Source organism: Drosophila serrata, unplaced genomic scaffold, assembly GCF_035046125.1.
Source record: "Drosophila serrata isolate PLE 108 unplaced genomic scaffold, ASM3504612v1 contig_362, whole genome shotgun sequence".
Taxonomy (NCBI): Eukaryota; Metazoa; Arthropoda; class Insecta; order Diptera; family Drosophilidae; genus Drosophila; species Drosophila serrata.
Window position 1 is genome coordinate 2,424,033 of NW_028257260.1, and position 25,243 is coordinate 2,449,275.

General features: G+C 34.5%; 1 protein-coding gene and 1 long non-coding RNA gene across 3 annotated transcripts in view; one reads left to right on the plus strand and one right to left on the minus strand.

The window, feature by feature from the left end:
- Nucleotides 1-15,828, plus strand: part of LOC110176039 (uncharacterized) — a 37,468-nt gene extending 21,640 nt beyond the window's left edge. The window contains exon 7 of the long non-coding RNA XR_015273100.1: nt 15,618-15,828. This is a non-coding gene — a long non-coding RNA (uncharacterized LOC110176039). The remainder of the gene's footprint in view (nt 1-15,617) is intronic.
- Nucleotides 15,829-18,034: 2,206 nt separating this feature from the next.
- On the minus strand, nt 18,035-25,131 carry Mnr (Membrane-bound Notch regulator). 2 transcript variants are annotated; one of them, XM_020962985.2, is made up of 3 exons: nt 24,941-25,131; nt 24,391-24,588; nt 18,035-19,286 (listed from the first exon to the last, which is right to left on the minus strand). In XM_020962985.2, the coding sequence occupies exons 1-3, from the start codon at nt 25,035-25,037 to the stop codon at nt 18,361-18,363; spliced, it is 1,221 nt and encodes a 406-aa protein (XP_020818644.2). In that variant the 5' UTR covers nt 25,038-25,131; the 3' UTR covers nt 18,035-18,360. The 2 variants fall into 2 exon arrangements, with proteins under 2 accessions (XP_020818644.2, XP_020818646.2); XM_020962987.2 differs by lacking the exon at nt 18,035-19,286 and adding an exon at nt 20,521-22,412 and having other exon boundaries at nt 24,941-25,117.
- Nucleotides 25,132-25,243: the final 112 nt, after the last annotated feature.

Sequence of the window (25,243 nt, forward strand, 5' to 3'; positions counted from 1 at the left end):
TAGGGTCGGAAATGGCTCCTTCATTAATTAAAATTATATTTTCCACTGCAAGATTCTTGAAATTGCAATTTTTATTTGATAACACGATTTTTTTACATCCCATGTTTTGGGACAGCCAAAGCTTTAAAATCGCATAACTTTGTCAAAAATGCATTAATTTCAACTCGGAAAGCGTTCCTGTGTTAGTTGTTTGGCACTTAATAAATCTGCATACTTAATTTAATTTTTTAGGAGATCGAATATTTTTTTAGATTTTTGCGATGTAACCCCTTGAATTTTTTTCAAAAATTTGGAAATGTCTGTTTTGCTACCTGAGGTGGCCGGAACGATTCGCCTGTTAATGCTGATCAAGAATATATAAGATTTATAGGGTCGGAAATGGCTCCTTCATTAATTAAAATTATATTTTCCTCTGCAAGATTCTTGAAATTGCAATTTTTATTTGATAACACGATTTTTTTACATCCCATTTTTTGGGACAGCCAAAGCTTTAAAATCGCATAACTTTGTCAAAAATGCATTAATTTCGATTCGGAAAGCGTTCCTGTGTTAGTTGTTTGGCGCTTAACAAATCTGCATACTAAATTTAATTTTTTAGGAGATCGAATATTTTTTTAGATTTTTGCGATGTAACCCCTTGAATTTTTTTCAAAAATTTGGAAATGTCTGTTTTGCTACCTGAGGTGGCCAGAACGATTCGCCTGTTAATGCTGATCAAGAATATATATGATTTATAGGGTCGGAAATGGCTCCTTCATTAATTAAAATTATATTTTCCACTGCAAGATTCTTGAAATTGCAATTTTTATTTGATAACACGATTTTTTTACATCCCATTTTTTGGGACAGCCAAAGCTTTAAAATCGCATAACTTTGTCAAAAATGCATTAATTTCGATTCGGAAAGCGTTCCTGTGTTAGTTGTTTGGCACTTAATAAATCTGCATACTAAATTTAATTTTTTAGGAGATCGAATATTTTTTTAGATTTTTGCGATGTAACCCCTTGAATTTTTTTCAAAAATTTGGAAATGTCTGTTTTGCTACCTGAGGTGGCCAGAACGATTCGCCTGTTAATGCTGATCAAGAATATATAAGATTTATAGGGTCGGAAATGGCTCCTTCATTAATTAAAATTATATTTTCCTCTGCAAGATTCTTGAAATTGCAATTTATATTTGATAACACGATTTTTTTACATCCCATTTTTTGGGACAGTCAAAGCTTTAAAATGGCATAACTTTGTCAAAACTGCATTAATTTCAACTGCATTAATTTTCCACTGCAAGATTCTTGAAATTGCAATTTTTATTTGATAACACGATTTTTTTACATCCCATTTTTTGGGACAGTCAAAGCTTTAAAATCGCATAACTTTGTCAAAACTGCATTAATTTCAACTCGGAAAGCGTTCCTGTGTAATTTGTTTGGCTCTTAATAAATCTGCATTCTAAATTTAATTTTTTAGGAGGTCGAATATTTTTTTAGATTTTTGCGATGTAACCCCTTGAATTTTTTTCAAAAATTTGGAAATGTCTGTTTTGCTACCTGAACGACTCGCCTGTTAATGCTGATCAAGAATATTTATGATTTATAGGGTCGGAAATGGCTCCTTCATTAATTAAAATTATATTTTCCTCTGCAAGATTCTTGAAATTGCAATTTATATTTGATAACACGATTTTTTACATCCCATTTTTTGGGACAGTCAAAGCTTTAAAATCGCATAACTTTGTCAAAACTGCATTAATTTCAACTCGGAAAGCGTTCCTGTGTAATTTGTTTGGCGCTTAACAAATCTGCATACTAAATTTAATTTTTTAGGAGATCGAATATTTTTTTAGATTTTTGCGATGTAACCCCTTGAATTTTTTTCAAAAATTTGGAAATGTCTGTTTTGCTACCTGAGGTGGCCAGAACGATTCGCCTGTTAATGCTGATCAAGAATATATATGATTTATAGGGTCGGAAATGGCTCCTTCATTAATTAAAATTATATTTTTCACTGCAAGATTCTTGAAATTGCAATTTTTATTTGATAACACGATTTTTTTACATCCCATTTTTTGGGACAGCCAAAGCTTTAAAATCGCATAACTTTGTCAAAACTGCATTAATTTCAACTCGGAAAGCGTTCCTGTGTTAGTTGTTTGGCACTTTAAAAATCTGCATACTAAATTTAATTTTTTAGGAGATCGAATATTTTTTTAGATTTTTGCGATGTAACCCCTTGAATTTTTTTTTAAAAATTTGGAAATGTCTGTTTTGCTACCTGAGGTGGCCAGAACGATTCGCCTGTTAATGCTGATCAAGAATATATATGATTTATAGGGTCGGAAATGGCTCCTTCATTAATTAAAATTATATTTTCCTCTGCAAGATTCTTGAAATTGCAATTTTTATTTGATAACACGATTTTTTTACATCCCATTTTTTGGGACAGCCAAAGCTTTAAAATCGCATAACTTTGTCAAAAATGCATTAATTTCGATTCGGAAAGCGTTTTTGTGTGAGTTGTTTGGCACTTAAAAAATCTGCATACTAAATTTAATTTTTTAGGAGATCGAATATTTTTTTAGATTTTTGCGATGTAACCCCTTGAATTTTTTTCAAAAATTTGGAAATGTCTGTTTTGCTACCTGAGGTGGCCAGAACGATTTGCCTGTTAATGCTGATCAAGAATATATATGATTTATAGGGTCGGAAATGGCTCCTTCATTAATTAAAATTATATTTTCCTCTGCAAGATTCTTGAAATTGCAATTTTTATTTGATAACACGATTTTTTTACATCCCATTTTTTGGGACAGCCAAAGCTTTAAAATCGCATAACTTTGTCAAAAATGCATTAATTTCAACTCGGAAAGCGTTCCTGTGTAATTTGTTGGCTCTTAATAAATCTGCATTCTAAATTTAATTTTTTAGGAGGTCGAATATTTTTTTAGATTTTTGCGATGTAACCCCTTGAATTTTTTTCAAAAATTTGGAAATGTCTGTTTTGCTACCTGAACGACTCGCCTGTTAATGCTGATCAAGAATATTTATGATTTATAGGGTCGGAAATGGCTCCTTCATTAATTAAAATTATATTTTCCTCTGCAAGATTCTTGAAATTGCAATTTATATTTGATAACACGATTTTTTACATCCCATTTTTTGGGACAGTCAAAGCTTTAAAATCGCATAACTTTGTCAAAACTGCATTAATTTCAACTCGGAAAGCGTTCCTGTGTAATTTGTTTGGCGCTTAACAAATCTGCATACTAAATTTAATTTTTTAGGAGATCGAATTTTTTTTTAGATTTTTGCGATGTAACCCCTTGAATTTTTTTCAAAAATTTGGAAATGTCTGTTTTGCTACCTGAGGTGGCCAGAACGATTCGCCTGTTAATGCTGATCAAGAATATATATGATTTATAGGGTCGGAAATGGCTCCTTCATTAATTAAAATTATATTTTCCACTGCAAGATTCTTGAAATTGCAATTTATATTTGATAACACGATTTTTTTACATCCCATTTTTTGGGACAGCCAAAGCTTTAAAATCGCATAACTTTGTCAAAAATGCATTAATTTCAACTCGGAAAGCTTTCCTGTGTTAGTTGTTTGACGCTTAATAAATCTGTATTCTAAATTTAATTTTTTAGGAGGTCGAATATTTTTTTAGATTTTTGCGATGTAACCCCTTGAATTTTTTTCAAAAATTTGGAAATGTCTGTTTTGCTACCTGAACGACTCGCCTGTTAATGCTGATCAAGAATATATATGATTTATAGGGTCGGAAATTGCTCCTTCATTAATTAAAATTATATTTTCCTCTGCAAGATTCTTGAAATTGCAATTTTTATTTGATAACACGATTTTTTTACATCCCATTTTTTGGGACAGCCAAAGCTTTAAAATCGCATAACTTTGTCAAAAATGCATTAATTTCGATTCGGAAAGCGTTCCTGTGTTAGTTGTTTGGCACTTAATAAATCTGCATACTAAATTTAATTTTTTAGGAGATCGAATATTTTTTAAGATTTTTGCGATGTAACCCCTTGAATTTTTTTCAAAAATTTGGAAATGTCTGTTTTGCTACCTGAACGACTCGCCTGTTAATGCTGATCAAGAATATATATGATTTATAGGGTCGGAAATGGCTCCTTCATTAATTAAAATTATATTTTCCACTGCAAGATTCTTGAAATTGCAATTTTTATTTGATAACACGATTTTTTTACATCCCATTTTTTGGGACAGCCACAGCTTTAAAATCGCATAACTTTGTCAAAAATGCATTAATTTCGATTCGGAAAGCGTTCCTGTGTTAGTTGTTTGGCACTTAATAAATCTGCATACTAAATTTAATTTTTTAGGAGATCGAATATTTTTTAAGATTTTTGCGATGTAACCCCTTGAATTTTTTTCAAAAATTTGGAAATGTCTGTTTTGCTACCTGAGGTGGCCAGAACGATTCGCCTGTTAATGCTGATCAAGAATATATAAGATTTATAGGGTCGGAAATGGCTCCTTCATTAATTAAAATTATATTTTCCACTGCAAGATTCTTGAAATTGCAATTTATATTTGATAACACGATTTTTTTACATCCCATTTTTTGGGACAGTCAAAGCTTTAAAATCGCATAACTTTGTCAAAACTGCATTAATTTCAACTCGGAAAGCGTTCCTGTGTAATTTGTTTGGCTCTTAATAAATCTGCATTCTAAATTTAATTTTTTAGGAGGTCGAATATTTTTTTAGATTTTTGCGATGTAACCCCTTGAATTTTTTTCAAAAATTTGGAAATGTCTGTTTTGCTACCTGAACGACTCGCCTGTTAATGCTGATCAAGAATATTTATGATTTATAGGGTCGGAAATGGCTCCTTCATTAATTAAAATTATATTTTCCTCTGCAAGATTCTTGAAATTGCAATTTATATTTGATAACACGATTTTTTACATCCCATTTTTTGGGACAGTCAAAGCTTTAAAATCGCATAACTTTGTCAAAACTGCATTAATTTCAACTCGGAAAGCGTTCCTGTGTAATTTGTTTGGCGCTTAACAAATCTGCATACTAAATTTAATTTTTTAGGAGATCGAATATTTTTTTAGATTTTTGCGATGTAACCCCTTGAATTTTTTTCAAAAATTTGGAAATGTCTGTTTTGCTACCTGAGGTGGCCAGAACGATTCGCCTGTTAATGCTGATCAAGAATATATATGATTTATAGGGTCGGAAATGGCTCCTTCATTAATTAAAATTATATTTTCCTCTGCAAGATTCTTGAAATTGCAATTTTTATTTGATAACACGATTTTTTTACATCCCATTTTTTGGGACAGCCAAAGCTTTAAAATCGCATAACTTTGTCAAAAATGCATTAATTTCGATTCGGAAAGCGTTCTTGTGTGAGTTGTTTGGCACTTAAAAAATCTGCATACTAAATTTAATTTTTTAGGAGATCGAATATTTTTTTAGATTTTTGCGATGTAACCCCTTGAATTTTTTTCAAAAATTTGGAAATGTCTGTTTTGCTACCTGAGGTGGCCAGAACGATTTGCCTGTTAATGCTGATCAAGAATATATATGATTTATAGGGTCGGAAATGGCTCCTTCATTAATTAAAATTATATTTTCCTCTGCAAGATTCTTGAAATTGCAATTTTTATTTGATAACACGATTTTTTTACATCCCATTTTTTGGGACAGCCAAAGCTTTAAAATCGCATAACTTTGTCAAAAATGCATTAATTTCAACTCGGAAAGCGTTCCTGTGTTAGTTGTTGGCTCTTAATAAATCTGCATTCTAAATTTAATTTTTTAGGAGGTCGAATATTTTTTTAGATTTTTGCGATGTAACCCCTTGAATTTTTTTCAAAAATTTGGAAATGTCTGTTTTGCTACCTGAACGACTCGCCTGTTAATGCTGATCAAGAATATTTATGATTTATAGGGTCGGAAATGGCTCCTTCATTAATTAAAATTATATTTTCCTCTGCAAGATTCTTGAAATTGTAATTTATATTTGATAACACGATTTTTTACATCACATTTTTTGGGACAGTCAAAGCTTTAAAATCGCATAACTTTGTCAAAACTGCATTAATTTCAACTCGGAAAGCGTTCCTGTGTAATGTGTTTGGCGCTTAACAAATCTGCATACTAAATTTAATTTTTTAGGAGATCGAATATTTTTTTAGATTTTTGCGATGTAACCCCTTGAATTTTTTTCAAAAATTTGGAAATGTCTGTTTTGCTACCTGAGGTGGCCAGAACGATTTGCCTGTTAATGCTGATCAAGAATATATAAGATTTATAGGGTCGGAAATGGCTCCTTCATTAATTAAAATTATATTTTCCTCTGCAAGATTCTTGAAATTGCAATTTTTATTTGATAACACGATTTTTTTACATCCCATTTTTTTGGGACAGCCAAAGCTTTAAAATCGCATAACTTTGTCAAAAATGCATTAATTTCAACTCGGAAAGCGTTCCTGTGTTAGTTGTTTGGCGCTTAACAAATCTGCATACTAAATTTAATTTTTTAGGAGATCGAATATTTTTTTAGATTTTTGCGATGTAACCCCTTGAATTTTTTTCAAAAATTTGGAAATGTCTGTTTTGCTACCTGAGGTGGCCAGAACGATTCGCCTGTTAATGCTGATCAAGAATATATAAGATTTATAGGGTCGGAAATGGCTCCTTCATTAATTAAAATTATATTTTCCACTGCAAGATTCTTGAAATTGCAATTTTTATTTGATAACACGATTTTTTACATCCCATTTTTTGGGACAGCCAAAGCTTTAAAATCGCATAACTTTGTCAAAAATGCATTAATTTCGATTCGGAAAGCGTTCGTGTGTTAGTTGTTTGGCACTTAAAAAATCTGCATACTAAATTTAATTTTTTAGGAGATCGAATATTTTTTTAGATTTTTGAATTTGATTTGAATTTTTTTCAAAAATTTGGAAATGTCTGTTTTGCTACCTGAGGTGGCCAGAACGATTCGCCTGTTAATGCTGATCAAGAATATATAAGATTTATAGGGTCGGAAATGGCTCCTTCATTAATTAAAATTATATTTTCCTCTGCAAGATTCTTGAAATTGCAATTTTTATTTGATAACACGATTTTTTACATCCCATTTTTTGGGACAGCCAAAGCTTTAAAATCGCATAACTTTGTCAAAAATGCATTAATTTCGATTCGGAAAGCGTTCTTGTGTTAGTTGTTTGGCACTTAAAAAATCTGCATACTAAATTTAATTTTTTAGGAGATCGAATATTTTTTTAGATTTTTGCGATGTAACCCCTTGAATTTTTTTCAAAAATTTGGAAATGTCTGTTTTGCTACCTGAGGTGGCCAGAACGATTCGCCTGTTAATGCTGATCAAGAATATATAAGATTTATAGGATCGGAAATGGCTCCTTCATTAATTAAAATTATATTTTCCACTGCAAGATTCTTGAAATTGCAATTTTTATTTGATAACACGATTTTTTACATCCCATTTTTTGGGACAGCCAAAGCTTTAAAATCGCATAACTTTGTCAAAAATGCATTAATTTCGATTCGGAAAGCGTTCTTGTGTTAGTTGTTTGGCATTTAAAAAATCTGCATACTAAATTTAATTTTTTAGGAGATCGAATATTTTTTTAGATTTTTGCGATGTAACCCCTTGAATTTTTTTCAAAAATTTGGAAATGTCTGTTTTGCTACCTGAGGTGGCCAGAACGATTCGCCTGTTAATGCTGATCAAGAATATATATGATTTATAGGGTCGGAAATGGCTCCTTCATTAATTAAAATTATATTTTCCACTGCAAGATTCTTGAAATTGCAATTTTTATTTGATAACACGATTTTTTTACATCCCATTTTTTGGGACAGCCAAAGCTTTAAAATCGCATAACTTTGTCAAAATGCATTAATTTCGATTCGGAAAGCGTTCCTGTGTTAGTTGTTTGGCGCTTAACAAATCTGCATACTAAATTTAATTTTTTAGGAGATCGAATATTTTTTTAGATTTTTGCGATGTAACCCCTTGAATTTTTTTCAAAAATTTGGAAATGTCTGTTTTGCTACCTGAGGTGGCCAGAACGATTCGCCTGTTAATGCTGATCAAGAATATATAAGATTTATAGGATCGGAAATGGCTCCTTCATTAATTAAAATTATATTTTCCACTGCAAGATTCTTGAAATTGCAATTTTTATTTGATAACACGATTTTTTACATCCCATTTTTTGGGACAGCCAAAGCTTTAAAATCGCATAACTTTGTCAAAAATGCATTAATTTCGATTCGGAAAGCGTTCGTGTGTTAGTTGTTTGGCACTTAAAAAATCTGCATACTAAATTTAATTTTTTAGGAGATCGAATATTTTTTTAGATTTTTGAATTTGATTTGAATTTTTTTCAAAAATTTGGAAATGTCTGTTTTGCTACCTGAGGTGGCCAGAACGATTCGCCTGTTAATGCTGATCAAGAATATATAAGATTTATAGGGTCGGAAATGGCTCCTTCATTAATTAAAATTATATTTTCCACTGCAAGATTCTTGAAATTGCAATTTTTATTTGATAACACGATTTTTTACATCCCATTTTTTGGGACAGCCAAAGCTTTAAAATCGCATAACTTTGTCAAAAATGCATTAATTTCGATTCGGAAAGCGTTCTTGTGTTAGTTGTTTGGCACTTAAAAAATCTGCATACTAAATTTAATTTTTTAGGAGATCGAATATTTTTTTAGATTTTTGCGATGTAACCCCTTGAATTTTTTTCAAAAATTTGGAAATGTCTGTTTTGCTACCTGAGGTGGCCAGAACGATTTGCCTGTTAATGCTGATCAAGAATATATATGATTTATAGGGTCGGAAATGGCTCCTTCATTAATTAAAATTATATTTTCCTCTGCAAGATTCTTGAAATTGCAATTTTTATTTGATAACACGATTTTTTTACATCCCATTTTTTGGGACAGCCAAAGCTTTAAAATCGCATAACTTTGTCAAAAATGCATTAATTTCAACTCGGAAAGCGTTCCTGTGTTAGTTGTTGGCTCTTAATAAATCTGCATTCTAAATTTAATTTTTTAGGAGGTCGAATATTTTTTTAGATTTTTGCGATGTAACCCCTTGAATTTTTTTCAAAAATTTGGAAATGTCTGTTTTGCTACCTGAACGACTCGCCTGTTAATGCTGATCAAGAATATTTATGATTTATAGGGTCGGAAATGGCTCCTTCATTAATTAAAATTATATTTTCCTCTGCAAGATTCTTGAAATTGTAATTTATATTTGATAACACGATTTTTTACATCCCATTTTTTGGGACAGTCAAAGCTTTAAAATCGCATAACTTTGTCAAAACTGCATTAATTTCAACTCGGAAAGCGTTCCTGTGTAATGTGTTTGGCGCTTAACAAATCTGCATACTAAATTTAATTTTTTAGGAGATCGAATATTTTTTTAGATTTTTGCGATGTAACCCCTTGAATTTTTTTCAAAAATTTGGAAATGTCTGTTTTGCTACCTGAGGTGGCCAGAACGATTTGCCTGTTAATGCTGATCAAGAATATATAAGATTTATAGGGTCGGAAATGGCTCCTTCATTAATTAAAATTATATTTTCCTCTGCAAGATTCTTGAAATTGCAATTTTTATTTGATAACACGATTTTTTTACATCCCATTTTTTGGGACAGCCAAAGCTTTAAAATCGCATAACTTTGTCAAAAATGCATTAATTTCGATTCGGAAAGCGTTCTTGTGTTAGTTGTTTGGCACTTAAAAAATCTGCATACTAAATTTAATTTTTTAGGAGATCGAATATTTTTTTAGATTTTTGCGATGTAACCCCTTGAATTTTTTTTCAAAAATTTGGAAATGTCTGTTTTGCTACCTGAGGTGGCCAGAACGATTCGCCTGTTAATGCTGATCAAGAATATATATGATTTATAGGGTCGGAAATGGCTCCTTCATTAATTAAAATTATATTTTCCTCTGCAAGATTCTTGAAATTGCAATTTTTATTTGATAACACGATTTTTTTACATCCCATTTTTTGGGACAGCCAAAGCTTTAAAATCGCATAACTTTGTCAAAAATGCATTAATTTCAACTCGGAAAGCGTTCCTGTGTTAGTTGTTTGGCGCTTAACAAATCTGCATACTAAATTTAATTTTTTAGGAGATCGAATATTTTTTTAGATTTTTGCGATGTAACCCCTTGAATTTTTTTCAAAAATTTGGAAATGTCTGTTTTGCTACCTGAGGTGGCCAGAACGATTCGCCTGTTAATGCTGATCAAGAATATATAAGATTTATAGGGTCGGAAATGGCTCCTTCATTAATTAAAATTATATTTTCCACTGCAAGATTCTTGAAATTGCAATTTTTATTTGATAACACGATTTTTTACATCCCATTTTTTGGGACAGCCAAAGCTTTAAAATCGCATAACTTTGTCAAAAATGCATTAATTTCGATTCGGAAAGCGTTCGTGTGTTAGTTGTTTGGCACTTAAAAAATCTGCATACTAAATTTAATTTTTTAGGAGATCGAATATTTTTTTAGATTTTTGAATTTGATTTGAATTTTTTTCAAAAATTTGGAAATGTCTGTTTTGCTACCTGAGGTGGCCAGAACGATTCGCCTGTTAATGCTGATCAAGAATATATAAGATTTATAGGGTCGGAAATGGCTCCTTCATTAATTAAAATTATATTTTCCACTGCAAGATTCTTGAAATTGCAATTTTTATTTGATAACACGATTTTTACATCCCATTTTTTGGGACAGCCAAAGCTTTAAAATCGCATAACTTTGTCAAAAATGCATTAATTTCGATTCGGAAAGCGTTCTTGTGTTAGTTGTTTGGCACTTAAAAAATCTGCATACTAAATTTAATTTTTTAGGAGATCGAATATTTTGTTAGATTTTTGCGATGTAACCCCTTGAATTTTTTTCAAAAATTTGGAAATGTCTGTTTTGCTACCTGAGGTGGCCAGAACGATTCGCCTGTTAATGCTGATCAAGAATATATATGATTTATAGGGTCGGAAATGGCTCCTTCATTAATTAAAATTATATTTTCCACTGCAAGATTCTTGAAATTGCAATTTTTATTTGATAACACGATTTTTTTACATCCCATTTTTTGGGACAGCCAAAGCTTTAAAATCGCATAACTTTGTCAAAATGCATTAATTTCGATTCGGAAAGCGTTCCTGTGTTAGTTGTTTGGCGCTTAACAAATCTGCATACTAAATTTAATTTTTTAGGAGATCGAAAATTTTTTTTTAGATTTTTGCGATGTAACCCCTTGAATTTTTTTCAAAAATTTGGAAATGTCTGTTTTGCTACTTGAGGTGGCCGGAACGATTCGCCTGTTAATGCTGATCAAGAATATATATGATTTATAGGGTCGGAAATGGCTCCTTCATTAATTAAAATTATATTTTCCACTGCAAGATTCTTGAAATTGCAATTTTTATTTGATAACACGATTTTTTTACATCCCATTTTTTGGGACAGCCAAAGCTTTAAAATCGCATAACTTTGTCAAAAATGCATTAATTTCGATTCGGAAAGCGTTCTTGTGTTAGTTGTTTGGCACTTAAAAAATCTGCATACTAAATTTAATTTTTTAGGAGATCGAATATTTTTTTAGATTTTTGAATTTGATTTGAATTATTTTCAAAAATTTGGAAATGTCTGTTTTGCTACCTGAGGTGGCCAGAACGATTCGCCTGTTAATGCTGATCAAGAATATATATGATTTATAGGGTCGGAAATGGCTCCTTCATTATTTAAAATTATATTTTCCTCTGCAAGATTCTTGAAATTGCAATTTTTATTTGATAACACGATTTTTTTACATCCCTTTTTTTGGGACAGCCAAAGCTTTAAAATCGCATAACTTTGTCAAAACTGCATTAATTTCAACTCGGAAAGCGTTCCTGTGTAATTTGTTTGGCTCTTAATAAATCTGCATTCTAAATTAAATTTTTTAGGAGGTCGAATATTTTTTTAGATTTTTGCGATGTAACCCCTTGAATTTTTTTCAAAAATTTGGAAATGTCTGTTTTGCTACCTGAGGTGGCCAGAACGATTCGCCTGTTAATGCTGATCAAGAATATATAAGATTTATAGGGTCGGAAATGGCTCCTTCATTAATTAAAATTATATTTTCCACTGCAAGATTCTTGAAATTGCAATTTTTATTTGATAACACGATTTTTGTACATCCCATTTTTTGGGACAGCCAAAGCTTTAAAATCGCATAACTTTGTCAAAAATGCATTAATTTCAACTCGGAAAGCGTTCCTGTGTTACTTGTTTGGCGCTTAACAAATCTGCATACTAAATTTAATTTTTTAGGAGATCGAATATTTTTTTAGATTTTTGCGATGTAACCCCTTGAATTTTTTTCAAAAATTTGGAAATGTCTGTTTTGCTACCTGAGGTGGCCAGAACGATTCGCCTGTTAATGCTGATCAAGAATATATAAGATTTATAGGGTCGGAAATGGCTCCTTCATTAATTAAAATTATATTTTCCACTGCAAGATTCTTGAAATTGCAATTTTTATTTGATAACACGATTTTTTTACATCCCATTTTTTGGGACAGCCAAAGCTTTAAAATCGCATAACTTTGTCAAAACTGCATTAATTTCAACTCGGAAAGCGTTCCTGTGTAATTTGTTTGGCTCTTAATAAATCTGCATTCTAAATTAAATTTTTTAGGAGGTCGAATATTTTTTTAGATTTTTGCGATGTAACCCCTTGAATTTTTTTCAAAAATTTGGAAATGTCTGTTTTGCTACCTGAGGTGGCCAGAACGATTCGCCTGTTAATGCTGATCAAGAATATATAAGATTTATAGGGTCGGAAATGGCTCCTTCATTAATTAAAATTATATTTTCCACTGCAAGATTCTTGAAATTGCAATTTTTATTTGATAACACGATTTTTTTACATCCCATTTTTTGGGACAGCCAAAGCTTTAAAATCGCATAACTTTGTCAAAAATGCATTAATTTCAACTCGGAAAGCGTTCCTGTGTTACTTGTTTGGCGCTTAACAAATCTGCATACTAAATTTAATTTTTTAGGAGATCGAATATTTTTTTAGATTTTTGCGATGTAACCCCTTGAATTTTTTTCAAAAATTTGGAAATGTCTGTTTTGCTACCTGAACGAGTCGCCTGTTAATGCTGATCAAGAATATTTATGATTTATAGGGTCGGAAATGGCTCCTTCATTAATTAAAATTATATTTTCCTCTGCAAGATTCTTGAAATTGCAATTTATATTTGATAACACGATTTTTTTACATCCCATTTTTTGGGACAGTCAAAGCTTTAAAATCGCATAACTTTGTCAAAACTGCATGATTTTAAACCCGGAAAGCGTTCCTGTGTAATTTGTTGGCTCTTAATAAATCTGCATTCTAAATTAAATTTTTTAGGAGGTCGAATATTTTTTTAGATTTTTGCGATGTAACCCCTTGAATTTTTTTCAAAAATTTGGAAATGTCTGTTTTGCTACCTGAGGTGGCCAGAACGATTCGCCTGTTAATGCTGATCAAGAATATATAAGATTTATAGGGTCGGAAATGGCTCCTTCATTAATTAAAATTATATTTTCCACTGCAAGATTCTTGAAATTGCAATTTTTATTTGATAACACGATTTTATTACATCCCATTTTTTGGGACAGCCAAAGCTTTAAAATCGCATAACTTTGTCAAAAATGCATTAATTTTGATTCGGAAAGCGTTCTTGTGTTAGTTGTTTGGCACTTAAAAAATCTGCATACTAAATTTAATTTTTTAGGAGATCGAATATTTTTTTAGATTTTTGCGATGTAACCCCTTGAATTTTTTTCAAAAATTTGGAAATGTCTGTTTTGCTACCTGAGGTGGCCAGAACGATTCGCCTGTTAATGCTGATCAAGAATATATATGATTTATAGGGTCGGAAATGGCTCCTTCATTAATTAAAATTATATTTTCCTCTGCAAGATTCTTGAAATTGCAATTTATATTTGATAACACGATTTTTTTACATCCCATTTTTTGGGACAGTCAAAGCTTTAAAATCGCATAACTTTGTCAAAACTGCATTAATTTCAACTCGGAAAGCGTTCCTGTGTAATTTGTTTGGCTCTTAATAAATCTGCATTCTAAATTAAATTTTTTAGGAGGTCGAATATTTTTTTAGATTTTTGCGATGTAACCCCTTGAATTTTTTTCAAAAATTCGCCTGTTAATGCTGATCAAGAATATATATGATTTATAGGGTCGGAAATGGCTCCTTCATTAATTAAAATTATATTTTCCTCTGCAAGATTCTTGAAATTGCAATTTTTATTTGATAACACGATTTTTTTACATCCCATTTTTTGGGACAGCCAAAGCTTTAAAATCGCGTAACTTTGTCAGAAATGCATTTATTTCGATTCGGAAAGCGTTCCTGTGTTACTTGTTTGGCGCTTAACAAATCTGCATACTAAATTTAATTTTTTAGGAGATCGAATATTTTTTTAGATTTTTGCGATGTAACCCCTTGAATTTTTTTCAAAAATTTGGAAATGTCTGTTTTGCTACCTGAGGTGGCCAGAACGATTCGCCTGTTAATGCTGATCAAGAATATATAAGATTTATAGGGTCGGAAATGGCTCCTTCATTAATTAAAATTATATTTTCCACTGCAAGATTCTTGAAATTGCAATTTTTATTTGATAACACGATTTTTTTACATCCCATTTTTTGGGACAGCCAAAGCTTTAAAATCGCATAACTTTGTCAAAAATGCATTAATTTTGATTCGGAAAGCGTTCTTGTGTTAGTTGTTTGGCACTTAAAAAATCTGCATACTAAATTTAAATTTTAGGAGATCGAATATTTTTTTAGATTTTTGCGATGTAACCCCTTGAATTTTTTTCAAAAATTTGGAAATGTCTGTTTTGCTACCTGAGGTGGCCAGAACGATTCGCCTGTTAATGCTGATCAAGAATATATATGATTTATAGGGTCGGAAATGGCTCCTTCATTAATTAAAATTATATTTTCCTCTGCAAGATTCTTGAAATTGCAATTTATATTTGATAACACGATTTTTTACATCCCATTTTTTGGGACAGTCAAAGCTTTAAAATCGCATAACTTTGTCAAAACTGCATTAATTTCAACTCGGAAAGCGTTCCTGTGTAATTTGTTTGGCTCTTAATAAATCTGCATTCTAAATTAAATTTTTTAGGAGGTCGAATATTTTTTTAGATTTTTGCGATGTAACCCCTTGAATTTTTTTCAAAAATTCATTAATTAAAATAATATTTTCCTCTGCAAGATTCTTGAAATTGCAATTTTTATTTGATAACACGATTTTTTTACATCCCATTTTTTGGGACAGCCAAAGCTTTAAAATCGCATAACTTTGTCAAAAATGCACTAATTTTAACTCGGAAAGCGTTCCTGTGTTAGTTGTTTGGCGCTTAAGAAATCGGCGTACTAAATAACATATTGCATGGCGGAAGTGATTAACCATTTAATATTAAATTTAATTTTGTTTCTTTACTTATATGGCGATGACCCCATAAACACACTCGGATCTACAGAATATGGATCTGGAATAGCAGAGGAAGCTTTCTCTGCTAAGGTGCTGAAGGCCTTCAGAGTGCTGGAGAGAGCTAGAAGGGATCGGACGGGCTTAGAGGCCGCACAATATGGGGCCTTGCGCCGTTTCTAATTCTAAGCATTTATGTAAATTTAGGTGTATTTCCAATCTAACTTAAATAAATAAAGTCGAATATAAAAAAAAGAAAAAAACAGAATATGGCTGTGGCTACACTATTTATAAAAGTATGCCACGTATTTTCACTTCCGGCTGCTATTAATTCAGCCTAAAAGATGCAATGTTTTATAGCCAAACTTTCGCGGGGAAAATAATTGCCTCAATATTAAATGTTAGCATACTGTTTTGGGCTGCCGATCGAAGCTGCACGATCTTTGGAAATTTAAAAAGCGAACTCGAGCACTGTATTTACATTTTGTATGGCGGAAATGATTAACCATTTAATATTAAATTTCAAGTTGGATCTTTGCTTATATGGCGGTGGCCCCAAACACACACTCGTCATTTTAAATTTAATTTGAAATTTATCATTTTACTGACGTGGCGGCAACTGATCCATTATTTAAATTCAAATTAAAATTTGTCGGTAAGCTCATTTGGCGGGTATTGATGGCCTATATAAATTTTAAAATCCAAAATGGGAAGTTAAATTAATAGTTTTTGCGCCTTTTCTTATTGTAAATTATAAATTTTAGTTGTTTTGAAAAAGGTTTTTTTTTGTAAAAAAAAAGGTTTTTGTTGGTTTTAAAGAGTTTTTGCTATAAAAGTGATGTTGTTTTCTTTGTTTTAAAATAGGTTTTGTTGTAAAAGAAATGTTTTTATTGATCTTAAAAAATTTTTGTTGTAAAAGAGATGTTTTTATTGTTTTTAAAGAGTTTTTGTTGTAAACGAGATTTTTGTTATTGTTTTTAAAGAATTTTTGTTGTAAAAGAGATTTTTTATTGTTTTTAAAGAGTTTTTTTTCAAAATGTTGTTATTGTTGTTGCTGCTATTGTTGTTGTTGTTGTTGTTGTTGTTGTTGTTGTTGTTTTTGTTGTTGTTGTTGTTGTTGTTGTTCTTGTTGTTGTTGTTGTTGTTGTTGTTGTTGTTGTTGTTGTTGTGCATGTTGTTGTTGTACATACTGTGAAATCGTGCGGTTGTGTGTTGCAAAGCCAAGCCTTCGATGCGCTCGATTTCGCTTAATTTTCGGCCTGAAATACCAGGCGAACAGAAAGCAGCAGCAAGCAAATTTTATTTTCTGCAAAATCATTTTTCACCCTAAAAGCATGCTACACCGCACCCTAGAAGTATGCTACGCTTTTTTCAATTGACTACTTTTGCATATTTTTGGCATTGCATGCTTTTGGGGGGCACTGTGTAGCATACTTCTAGGGTGAAAAATGATTTTGCAGAAAATAAAATTTGCTTGCTGCTGCCTTCTGTTCGCCTGGTATTTCAGGTCGAAAATTAAGTGACACCGAGCGCATCGAAGGCTTGGCTTTGCAACACACAACCGCACGATTTCACAGTATGTACAACACACAACCGCACGATTTGCACAGTATGTACAACAACAACAACAACCCACATTACAACAACAACAACAACAACAACAACAACAACAACAACAACAACAACAACAACAACAACAACAACAACAACAAAAACAAAAACAAAAACAACAACAACAACAACAACAACAACAACAAAAACAACAGCAACAACAACAAAAACCAGAATGACAACAACAACAAAAACAATAACGAGCTTTTACAACAAGAACACTGTACAACTCAAAATTTAAATAGCTCATAACTCAGCCAAAAATGCTTTAATTTGAATTCGGAAAACGGTCCTATGTTTGTTTTTATTAGGTTAATCAATCTGCATATTAAAACAACAGCTACAACAAAATCAACAGCAACTACAAAAAAAAAAATGAGTAATAAGTAAACTAATTAATTATTTATAAGATAAGATAAGATTGTATATTAAACGAATTAATAAAATGCTTAAGGCGATGGTTTAATTGAGATGCTTGTGATTTCATTTATTATTACTTATGGATGGATTACTTATGGGGATGGATTACTGAAACCTAAAGCGACTCACCTTAACGCTGGATCACTCAGGGAAGGAGCCATTTCCGACCTTATAAATCATATATATTCTTGATCCTCATTAACAGGTGAATCTTTCTGGCCATCTCAATTAGTAAAACAAAATTTTTCAATTAAAAAAAAAAAGGAAAGGGATTACTTCGTTAAAATGTTCATAAATTGCCAAAAAGTTAAATTTTTTTAAATCTTATAATGATTATGGAACTCTCGAAAAATACTTACAAGTTGGAAATTATAATTCCTTAACTTCAGGATGCTATACCAACCAAGCAACCCAAAAAATAAAAAACTCATCACAAACTGGCTTTCAATTCTTACGTATATTTTGTTATTATTTTGTTCAATTTCAATTTCAGATAATTTTCTATTTACAAATGAACTCCGAATGGGGATTTGCTGTTTTCTACACATCTCTCTCAAGAATCGGGTATATATGTTGTATTGTGTATTTGTATAATCTTCGTTAATAGTTACGTATAATATGCTTATATATTTCAATATTGTTTCAGTTAAATTTATTTGCTTTGAAAGTTCTCCATTTGATTACGTTTGCCAAAGAACAAAATGGGGGGGGGGAGAGGGGTGGAATCCTCTGGGAAAGATTATGATGATTGGTGTCCTTGGGCCTTAACCATAGTAGTTACCCGGCGCCTGGGTGGGATAACTCTTGGCCCCGCCATTGCCGGAGGAATAGCCATCGGAGGAGCCGCCCCTGGACGAGGGATTCTCGCTGAAGAGACCGCCAAAGTTCTTGGAGCTGAAGATGTCGCCCAGGCCACCGCCACCGCCGCCGCCGCCGCCGCCCATGGCTCCACCTCGATTGGTATTGCCACCGCTGAGCAGACTGCCCAGGAAGCTGCCAGCTCCGCCACCGCCGCCGCCTCCTGCATTGCCTCCACCGCCGGCCAGAACGGAACCGAGCAGACCGCCCAGTATGTTGCTGCCTGAGGAGCCGCCGCCGCCGGAACCAGCTGGAGCTCCGCCGCCATAGCCACCGCTGGGCTGATAGGCAGCTCCACCTCCATTATTTCCGCCGTTTGCTCCGCCTCCTTGCAGCTGCTTGGCTATCTGGCCTGCAATGATACCGGAGACCGCTTGACTCACCGCCGGATTCGAGAAGAAGTTGGAGAAAAAGCCACCGTTCTTGTCCTTCGGCTTCTGGTCGCCACCGCCACCGCCGTTGTTCTCATAGCCGGGGGCGGGCGGTGTGTAGCCAGGACGCGGTTGATAGCCGCCCGGAGGGGGCTGGTAACCGCCAGGAGCGGGTTGATAGCCACCAGGTCCAGGTTGATAGCCACCGTTGTAGGGATTGTAGCCGCCGTTGGCACCGCCACCGCCACCGCCACCACCACCACCACCGTAGGGATTGTAGCCGCCAGCAGCATTTCCACCCATTCCACCGCCGCTGTTCGGTAAACTGGGATACAGGGAGTGGCCGCCAGCCGAGAAGCCACCACCGTATCCGCCATTCCCGTTCGGATGGCTGCCCGCATCCGCATCTGGCATCTGCGGGGCACTGGGGGCATTCGGGGCGTATGCGTTATGGCTCACCTCTGGGATTGGATCGGCGTTCAAGCAGAGCAAGCAATGTGTTAGCCACAAAAGCGGGGTTTGATTGACACACAAGAAACACAAGTTGGTAAAATGGAAACGAAAGAAAAACGGAGAACACAAATTAGGAAAAAATAAGAAAATGAAACACACAAAATTAAAATAAAAAAATAAGTGAACTTAGCTTAGCATTATCGTTTTTTGTTTTGATTAACAATTGCACCGATTAAAATCTACACAACTTTGAGTTTCATCCGCCTGGGCTTAGGTCTAAGTTAAGTCTTCGCTGTAGTATATTAAATATATATATATATGTATATATATAACCTCCATACACATGTTTAATGCTATGTACAACTCTCTCCATCTTTAGTTGTGTTTTTTCGTTTGTTTGTTTGCTTCTTTTGATTAGTAAATACTCGAATACTTATTGCTTGCTTGTTAAATTGTTTTTGCGGGATTATTAATTGCATTGTTTGGTTTTCGGTTTTCGATTTTCTTTTTTAGTTAGTTTGATAATACTGTTCATACGGGGTTTTACATGGTTCATTGAGGGTTCTGGACAAGGGCCTTGTAATAACAAGATGCATAGCACGTTCTCTTGCTAGAAAGCACTCTCTTTCTTTGGCTTTTGAATGTTTATTCGAGTGCAAATTATAGGTCATCTTGTTATTATAAGATCCTTAACTCAGATGAGGTGAATGTCAAATGAATGTCTGGCGAAAATGTGTCCCAAAATCAAATTGTTTAAATACAAACGGACGGAGTAAATATTGCCGGATTGTTTCTCCGGAATTTACAGCATCAACTTATAATTTGTAAGTGGAACGATTTATCTCAACTGTGTTGTATCTTTTGGTCTCTCAGAATTCGATTTCGCTCGTATCTGAGATTGTTGAATCGCAAAAATACTGTACTCGTGTATATATTAAATAGGTAAAATATTGCTGGGACAAATGCAGCACAAATATTAACATTCTGAAGCACTTATGCAAGTATTTCTTCTTTTGGCTTCGTGTGTGATTTCCATGTTGGTCTCATGTCATGTGACTCTGGCAGTTGGTTTGTTAGCAAATGTAAATGCATTTTTTTGTTTGTTTGATTCTCCGTCGGCTTATTGTTAGTTTGTTTAGTTTAGCTTAGTTTTTCTTTTTTTTAGATTAGTTTCGAACACCTTAGGCTAGCTTAATTCTCGTTCTTTCGTATCGTTTTTTAAATTTTAAAATGCGATTTAAATTGCTTTCACTGGTTATAATTATTTTTTTATTATACGGTACAAAAAAAAAAAAACCACAGACAACGAAACTTTTGCACTTGGTGCATTTGCTGCTGCAATTCGTCACTCGATTCGACTCCTAGCTCATTATGCATTTTGATTGACATGCGTATGTATCTCAGTATCTACAAACACTATCCATCTATCCATCTAAGTATCTGGCTTACGGACAGTGGCAGCTAGCAAAAAAAAAGAAAGAAAAGCTGAACCCGGGCTCTGGCCTAAAATTCGTAACATCAACAAACACGAAATTAACATCAAAGTTGCCCAACCAGCCATGCGTTTGTGCGAGGTCCTGCAGCCAGGATACTTCCTGCCTACCAGCCTGCCTGCCTGTGTGTGTGTGTATGTGTCTCTGTCTGTGGCTGTGCCTCTCTGTGTGTGTCTGTGTTTTGCAGCGGTCAGACTTGAGGGAGGCTCTCTCTCGGTGCCGTCTAAGCCCGAAATTAAATTCCAATTTAATTGAGCTGCAAAAAAGAGCACTACTCCACTCCACTCCACTCCACTCCCGGAGGGGGATTCCCTTGACTGATTGTCGAAAACACACAAATGAACTTGTTGTATGTATATACTACACACAAACACACACACAAGCACACATTCGCTTGCCGGCACACAATATTAAATTGAAATTACGTTTACGAAGTGTGTGCCAGACCGGCAAAGGCTGGCTGCCGCACAAAAAATGCCAATAACGTGGGCAAAGAGAGCAGGAGAGCTGCTGCTAGTGTAATTAAAATACAACTAAGAGACACAAAGTGCCCAAAAATGCTGCAGGAAACTTTGTCGAGTCCTGTGTCCTGTGGCTGAATTTGTTTCCAATTGCATGCATTATTCATTCGCAATTTTTTGCAATAAAGAATGGGGGGAGGGTTGGGGCTCTAAGCTGTAGCAACCTGATATATTACAGTTCTAATTACGTACTTGTAGCCATTAAAAATATATATATGTATATAGTATTTCAACTGCCACTGCATCTGGTTTACAATATAATGTGTCCTTAAGCTTATGCCAAAACGAATCAAGTACAAAAATTATATATATATATAAATGAGAAATAATAAAATTGGGAAAACTTAAAGAAAAGTTAAGAAAGGGATATATATGAAGAGCATACTTTCATTTTCGCCAGCAATCTAATAGCTATTTCAGAACTTTTACAATCTTAAAATTATTATTCTTTGAAATGCTTTTTGATTTTTTTTCTTTTAAGTATTTCATTTGATTTCTATGCAATTCCCTGTACATTTTGCCAAGAGAAAATGCCAACTTTTTTGCGAAAATAAAAGTATGCTCTGAGCTAAGCTTTTTTTTTTGTTGGTTTCTTTTGATTTAATCATTCAATGCTTGAATTTTCCAGGGATCGTCCTTGTCGTCTTTGTGGCTGCACCTGCTCTCACAGTTTATTACGTGTGCAGCAAGGACACCAGCAGGATGCTTGCGGTGGCCAGAAGTAGCGGCGTTCCGCTTAGAATGCCAGCTGCCGAAGGATGCGCCTGGGTGCGCCTGTTATAAGGATTCTGTTGATTCTGATTCTGATATTGAGGCGGTGGCTTGTTATACATATTCGCATTCGAATGCTGCGATTGATATCCTTGATAGTTACTGCCATATGGGGCCAGGCCACCGCCGCCGCCACCCAGGATGCCCAGCGTGGAGCTGGGCAGACCCATGCCGCCGCCGCCGCCGCCGCCGCCCATGCCAGCGCCGCCTCCAACGCCACCGGGCGGACCGCCGGTGCCTGTGGGACCGCCGCCGCCATAGAACGGTAGCTGGCCGAAGACGAAGGGCGGATTGTACGGATTCACCGGCTGTAGGCCATGCATCGGGTAGCCGGGATTGAGGACGCTGCCTGGATGATTGGGTTGGGGGAATTGCTGGAACGAGGGCGCCGACGTGGGCGAGTTGTACGGGAAGATGGGCATGTTCGGTATGATGGGCATATGGTGCTTCGCCCCAAAAACATAGTGCGGATCGATTATGCCCGTTGAGGAGGCGCCCGCTGCTCCCGCGTTACCGTTTCCGTTCCCGTTACCGTTTGCGTTCGCGCTTCCGGACTTGTCGCGCTCCCCATTTCCGGCATTTCCGTTTCCGCCCGCCATTTGGGCGTCGCCGCCGCCGCCGCCATTGCCACCGCCACCTCCCTGCTGATGGCTATAGGTGTAGGTGTTAAGCGTGGGATTCGATGAGGCGGGTGCAAAGATGTTGTTCTCTGGTCCCTGTCCCAGACTCGATCCTGTTTTAGTTTGTTAGTTTGTTAACGGAGCAGCATACACACAGAAACGAGAATGCAGGGGTTGTTTTGTTAATATTTTTAAGGCCATGACCCATGATCCTGATCCCTTTGCTCCCCAGCTCCCAAAACCGCTTTGCAAAGCACAGAGAAAACATACTCTACAGTGGAGTTTCTTAAAGTACATCTTCTTTTCTTATATCCTATCGCTAGAATACTAGAATACTAGAAATATTATTTACTTATTTCAAATTTCTGTAATTTTATGTCTTTAAGTCAAAAATAAATATAAATCAGTTGATTTTTTTTTAAAACTCCTTGAAAATGTAATGTACAAATTATATTACAGCAACTGCCAGGAAATTAAATCCTTTTAAAAATTGCCTTAAAGTCATTTTCAAGATCTCATCTTTAGTAATTCCATTACTTCCCTTTTCCAATATTGTTTTTTGGAAGTACAAATAATTATTATTTTATACTGAAAGTCATAAGAAACTAAATCCTTTCAAAACTAGCTTTGAAATATGTTTAAGCTCTCAACTTTTGTCTTTCCATTTCTCCCTTTCCCACTATTGTTTTGTTGAAACACCAATCATAATAATTTATACATATGTTTAAGTATTTTCCCTGTGCTTTCTTTTATTATTAAAATGTTTAAATCATGCATTAATCTTTGGCAGAGAGCAGGGAGCAGCAGGGATGGGCATGTTTTTAGCGGTCGATTAGTTGGATAGTTAGTTAGGAAAGCCTTTGAGCAAATGAGGCGATGAATGAGCGAGCGAGCGGGGTGATTGATTGATTGATTGTTATTGATTGAGCTGGCAAAAGCTCTGGGTGTGAGTGTGTGTATTGGTTGATTGGTGTATGTCTGCCTTAGTTTAGGTGTGCAGGTTTTTGTGTGTTAGATTGCCATAAATATTAAAATTGATTGCATGGCATTTACATATAAATATATATGCTAATGATATAAGTAAACTAAACGAAAAAATTTAAGTTAAATAATTAAGGACGAACAGAACGAGTTTAATTTTGAGTAGTTTTGAATATCCTTGCAGAGGGGCTTTAATAAAAATTTGAATTAGATTGTAAACTTAACTGGAACTTTGTGATTTGTAAATTGTAAAATTGATTAGATTTAGAAGACCTTTTTTATTCTTTCAATAGTATAATTAGTAGCTAAACACATTCCTTTGTTAAATAGCATAAAATTAGACAATTTTAAGGACTATTTCTTAATAGATTTTCTGTTTTTTTTTTAGTTAACTTTAAGGTTTTAAGGCTTGTTAGGAATTCTAGAATTTTACAAATTAAAAAGATCTCTTAAACTCTCTGCAAGAATATTTGAAATCTTTGGCTTCCGAAGTAGACCTTTCTTCTTTCCCCCGATAAATCCATAAAAAAAAACTCCAATTAAACCGCATAAACTGTTTTTTGGGGAACCACACAGCAAAAAAAAAAAAAAACAACAAAAAACAAATAAATGAATACCGATTATCCTGCGCCAATCCATGAATCCCAACAACAATTCCCGACAACTCCCCCAGGATGGCGCACAACATAAGAGAGTTCAAGTGTGTGGGGATTCCAAGTTAAATACCTGACGGATTGGCCGACGGAGCTGCTGCCTGATTGGGGCTGCTGTTGACGGATCCTCCGCCGCCTCCAGATCGCCTCTTGCAGGTAGGATAACTGCCACAGTCCTTGCCGTCCCTCTGATTATAGCTGCACGAATCGCTGGTTATGATGCACTCCTCGGTGGGCAGGCAGCCGATGTCACCGCATCCACGGCCATACTCTGTGCCCGCGGCAAGTTCGGGTTATCATAGATCATGGATCATGGGGTTTCAATTGTGTGTGTGTGTGTGTGGGTTGTGTGTGTTCAAAATCATATGAAAATAAAGGAAAAAAGAAAACGAAAAGAAAATTATAAGCCTACAAATTCGGGGGGGAGGTCTCGGATTCTGGTTACTCAATGTCAATGATGTAGGTTTGATGAAGGCATGAAATTTTCAACACCGTTTTCGGTTGATAGTTTTAAAAAGGGTAGGGAAATTACAAGTCACAGGGTAGGTGTGGAAAAACAATAATCATAATAAACGGGAACAGAAGCCGATAGCTTCTGGTCACCGAATATCACGTATACGTACTGGAGTATGCATCCACATGGAGAATGCATCCGGCAAAGAATACCACGGCAAGGATGGGCAGTGCCAGCATCCCGTTGCTCATCGATGCCACGCCCATAGTCTCACACTGCAGTCGCCTTTTCGTTCCGAGTGTCCTGCGAAAAGAAGGAAATATTCATTTTCAGTTGGCCAACTTTTAGACAAGACAAGAGCTCAAAAAAAAAAAAAAATAATATGTAAGTTTTTGGCAAGTTTCTCACAGTGATTCCCGATAAAATCTAAATATCCACAGACATGAGTTTATGAGAAAAGTATAAGGCAAGA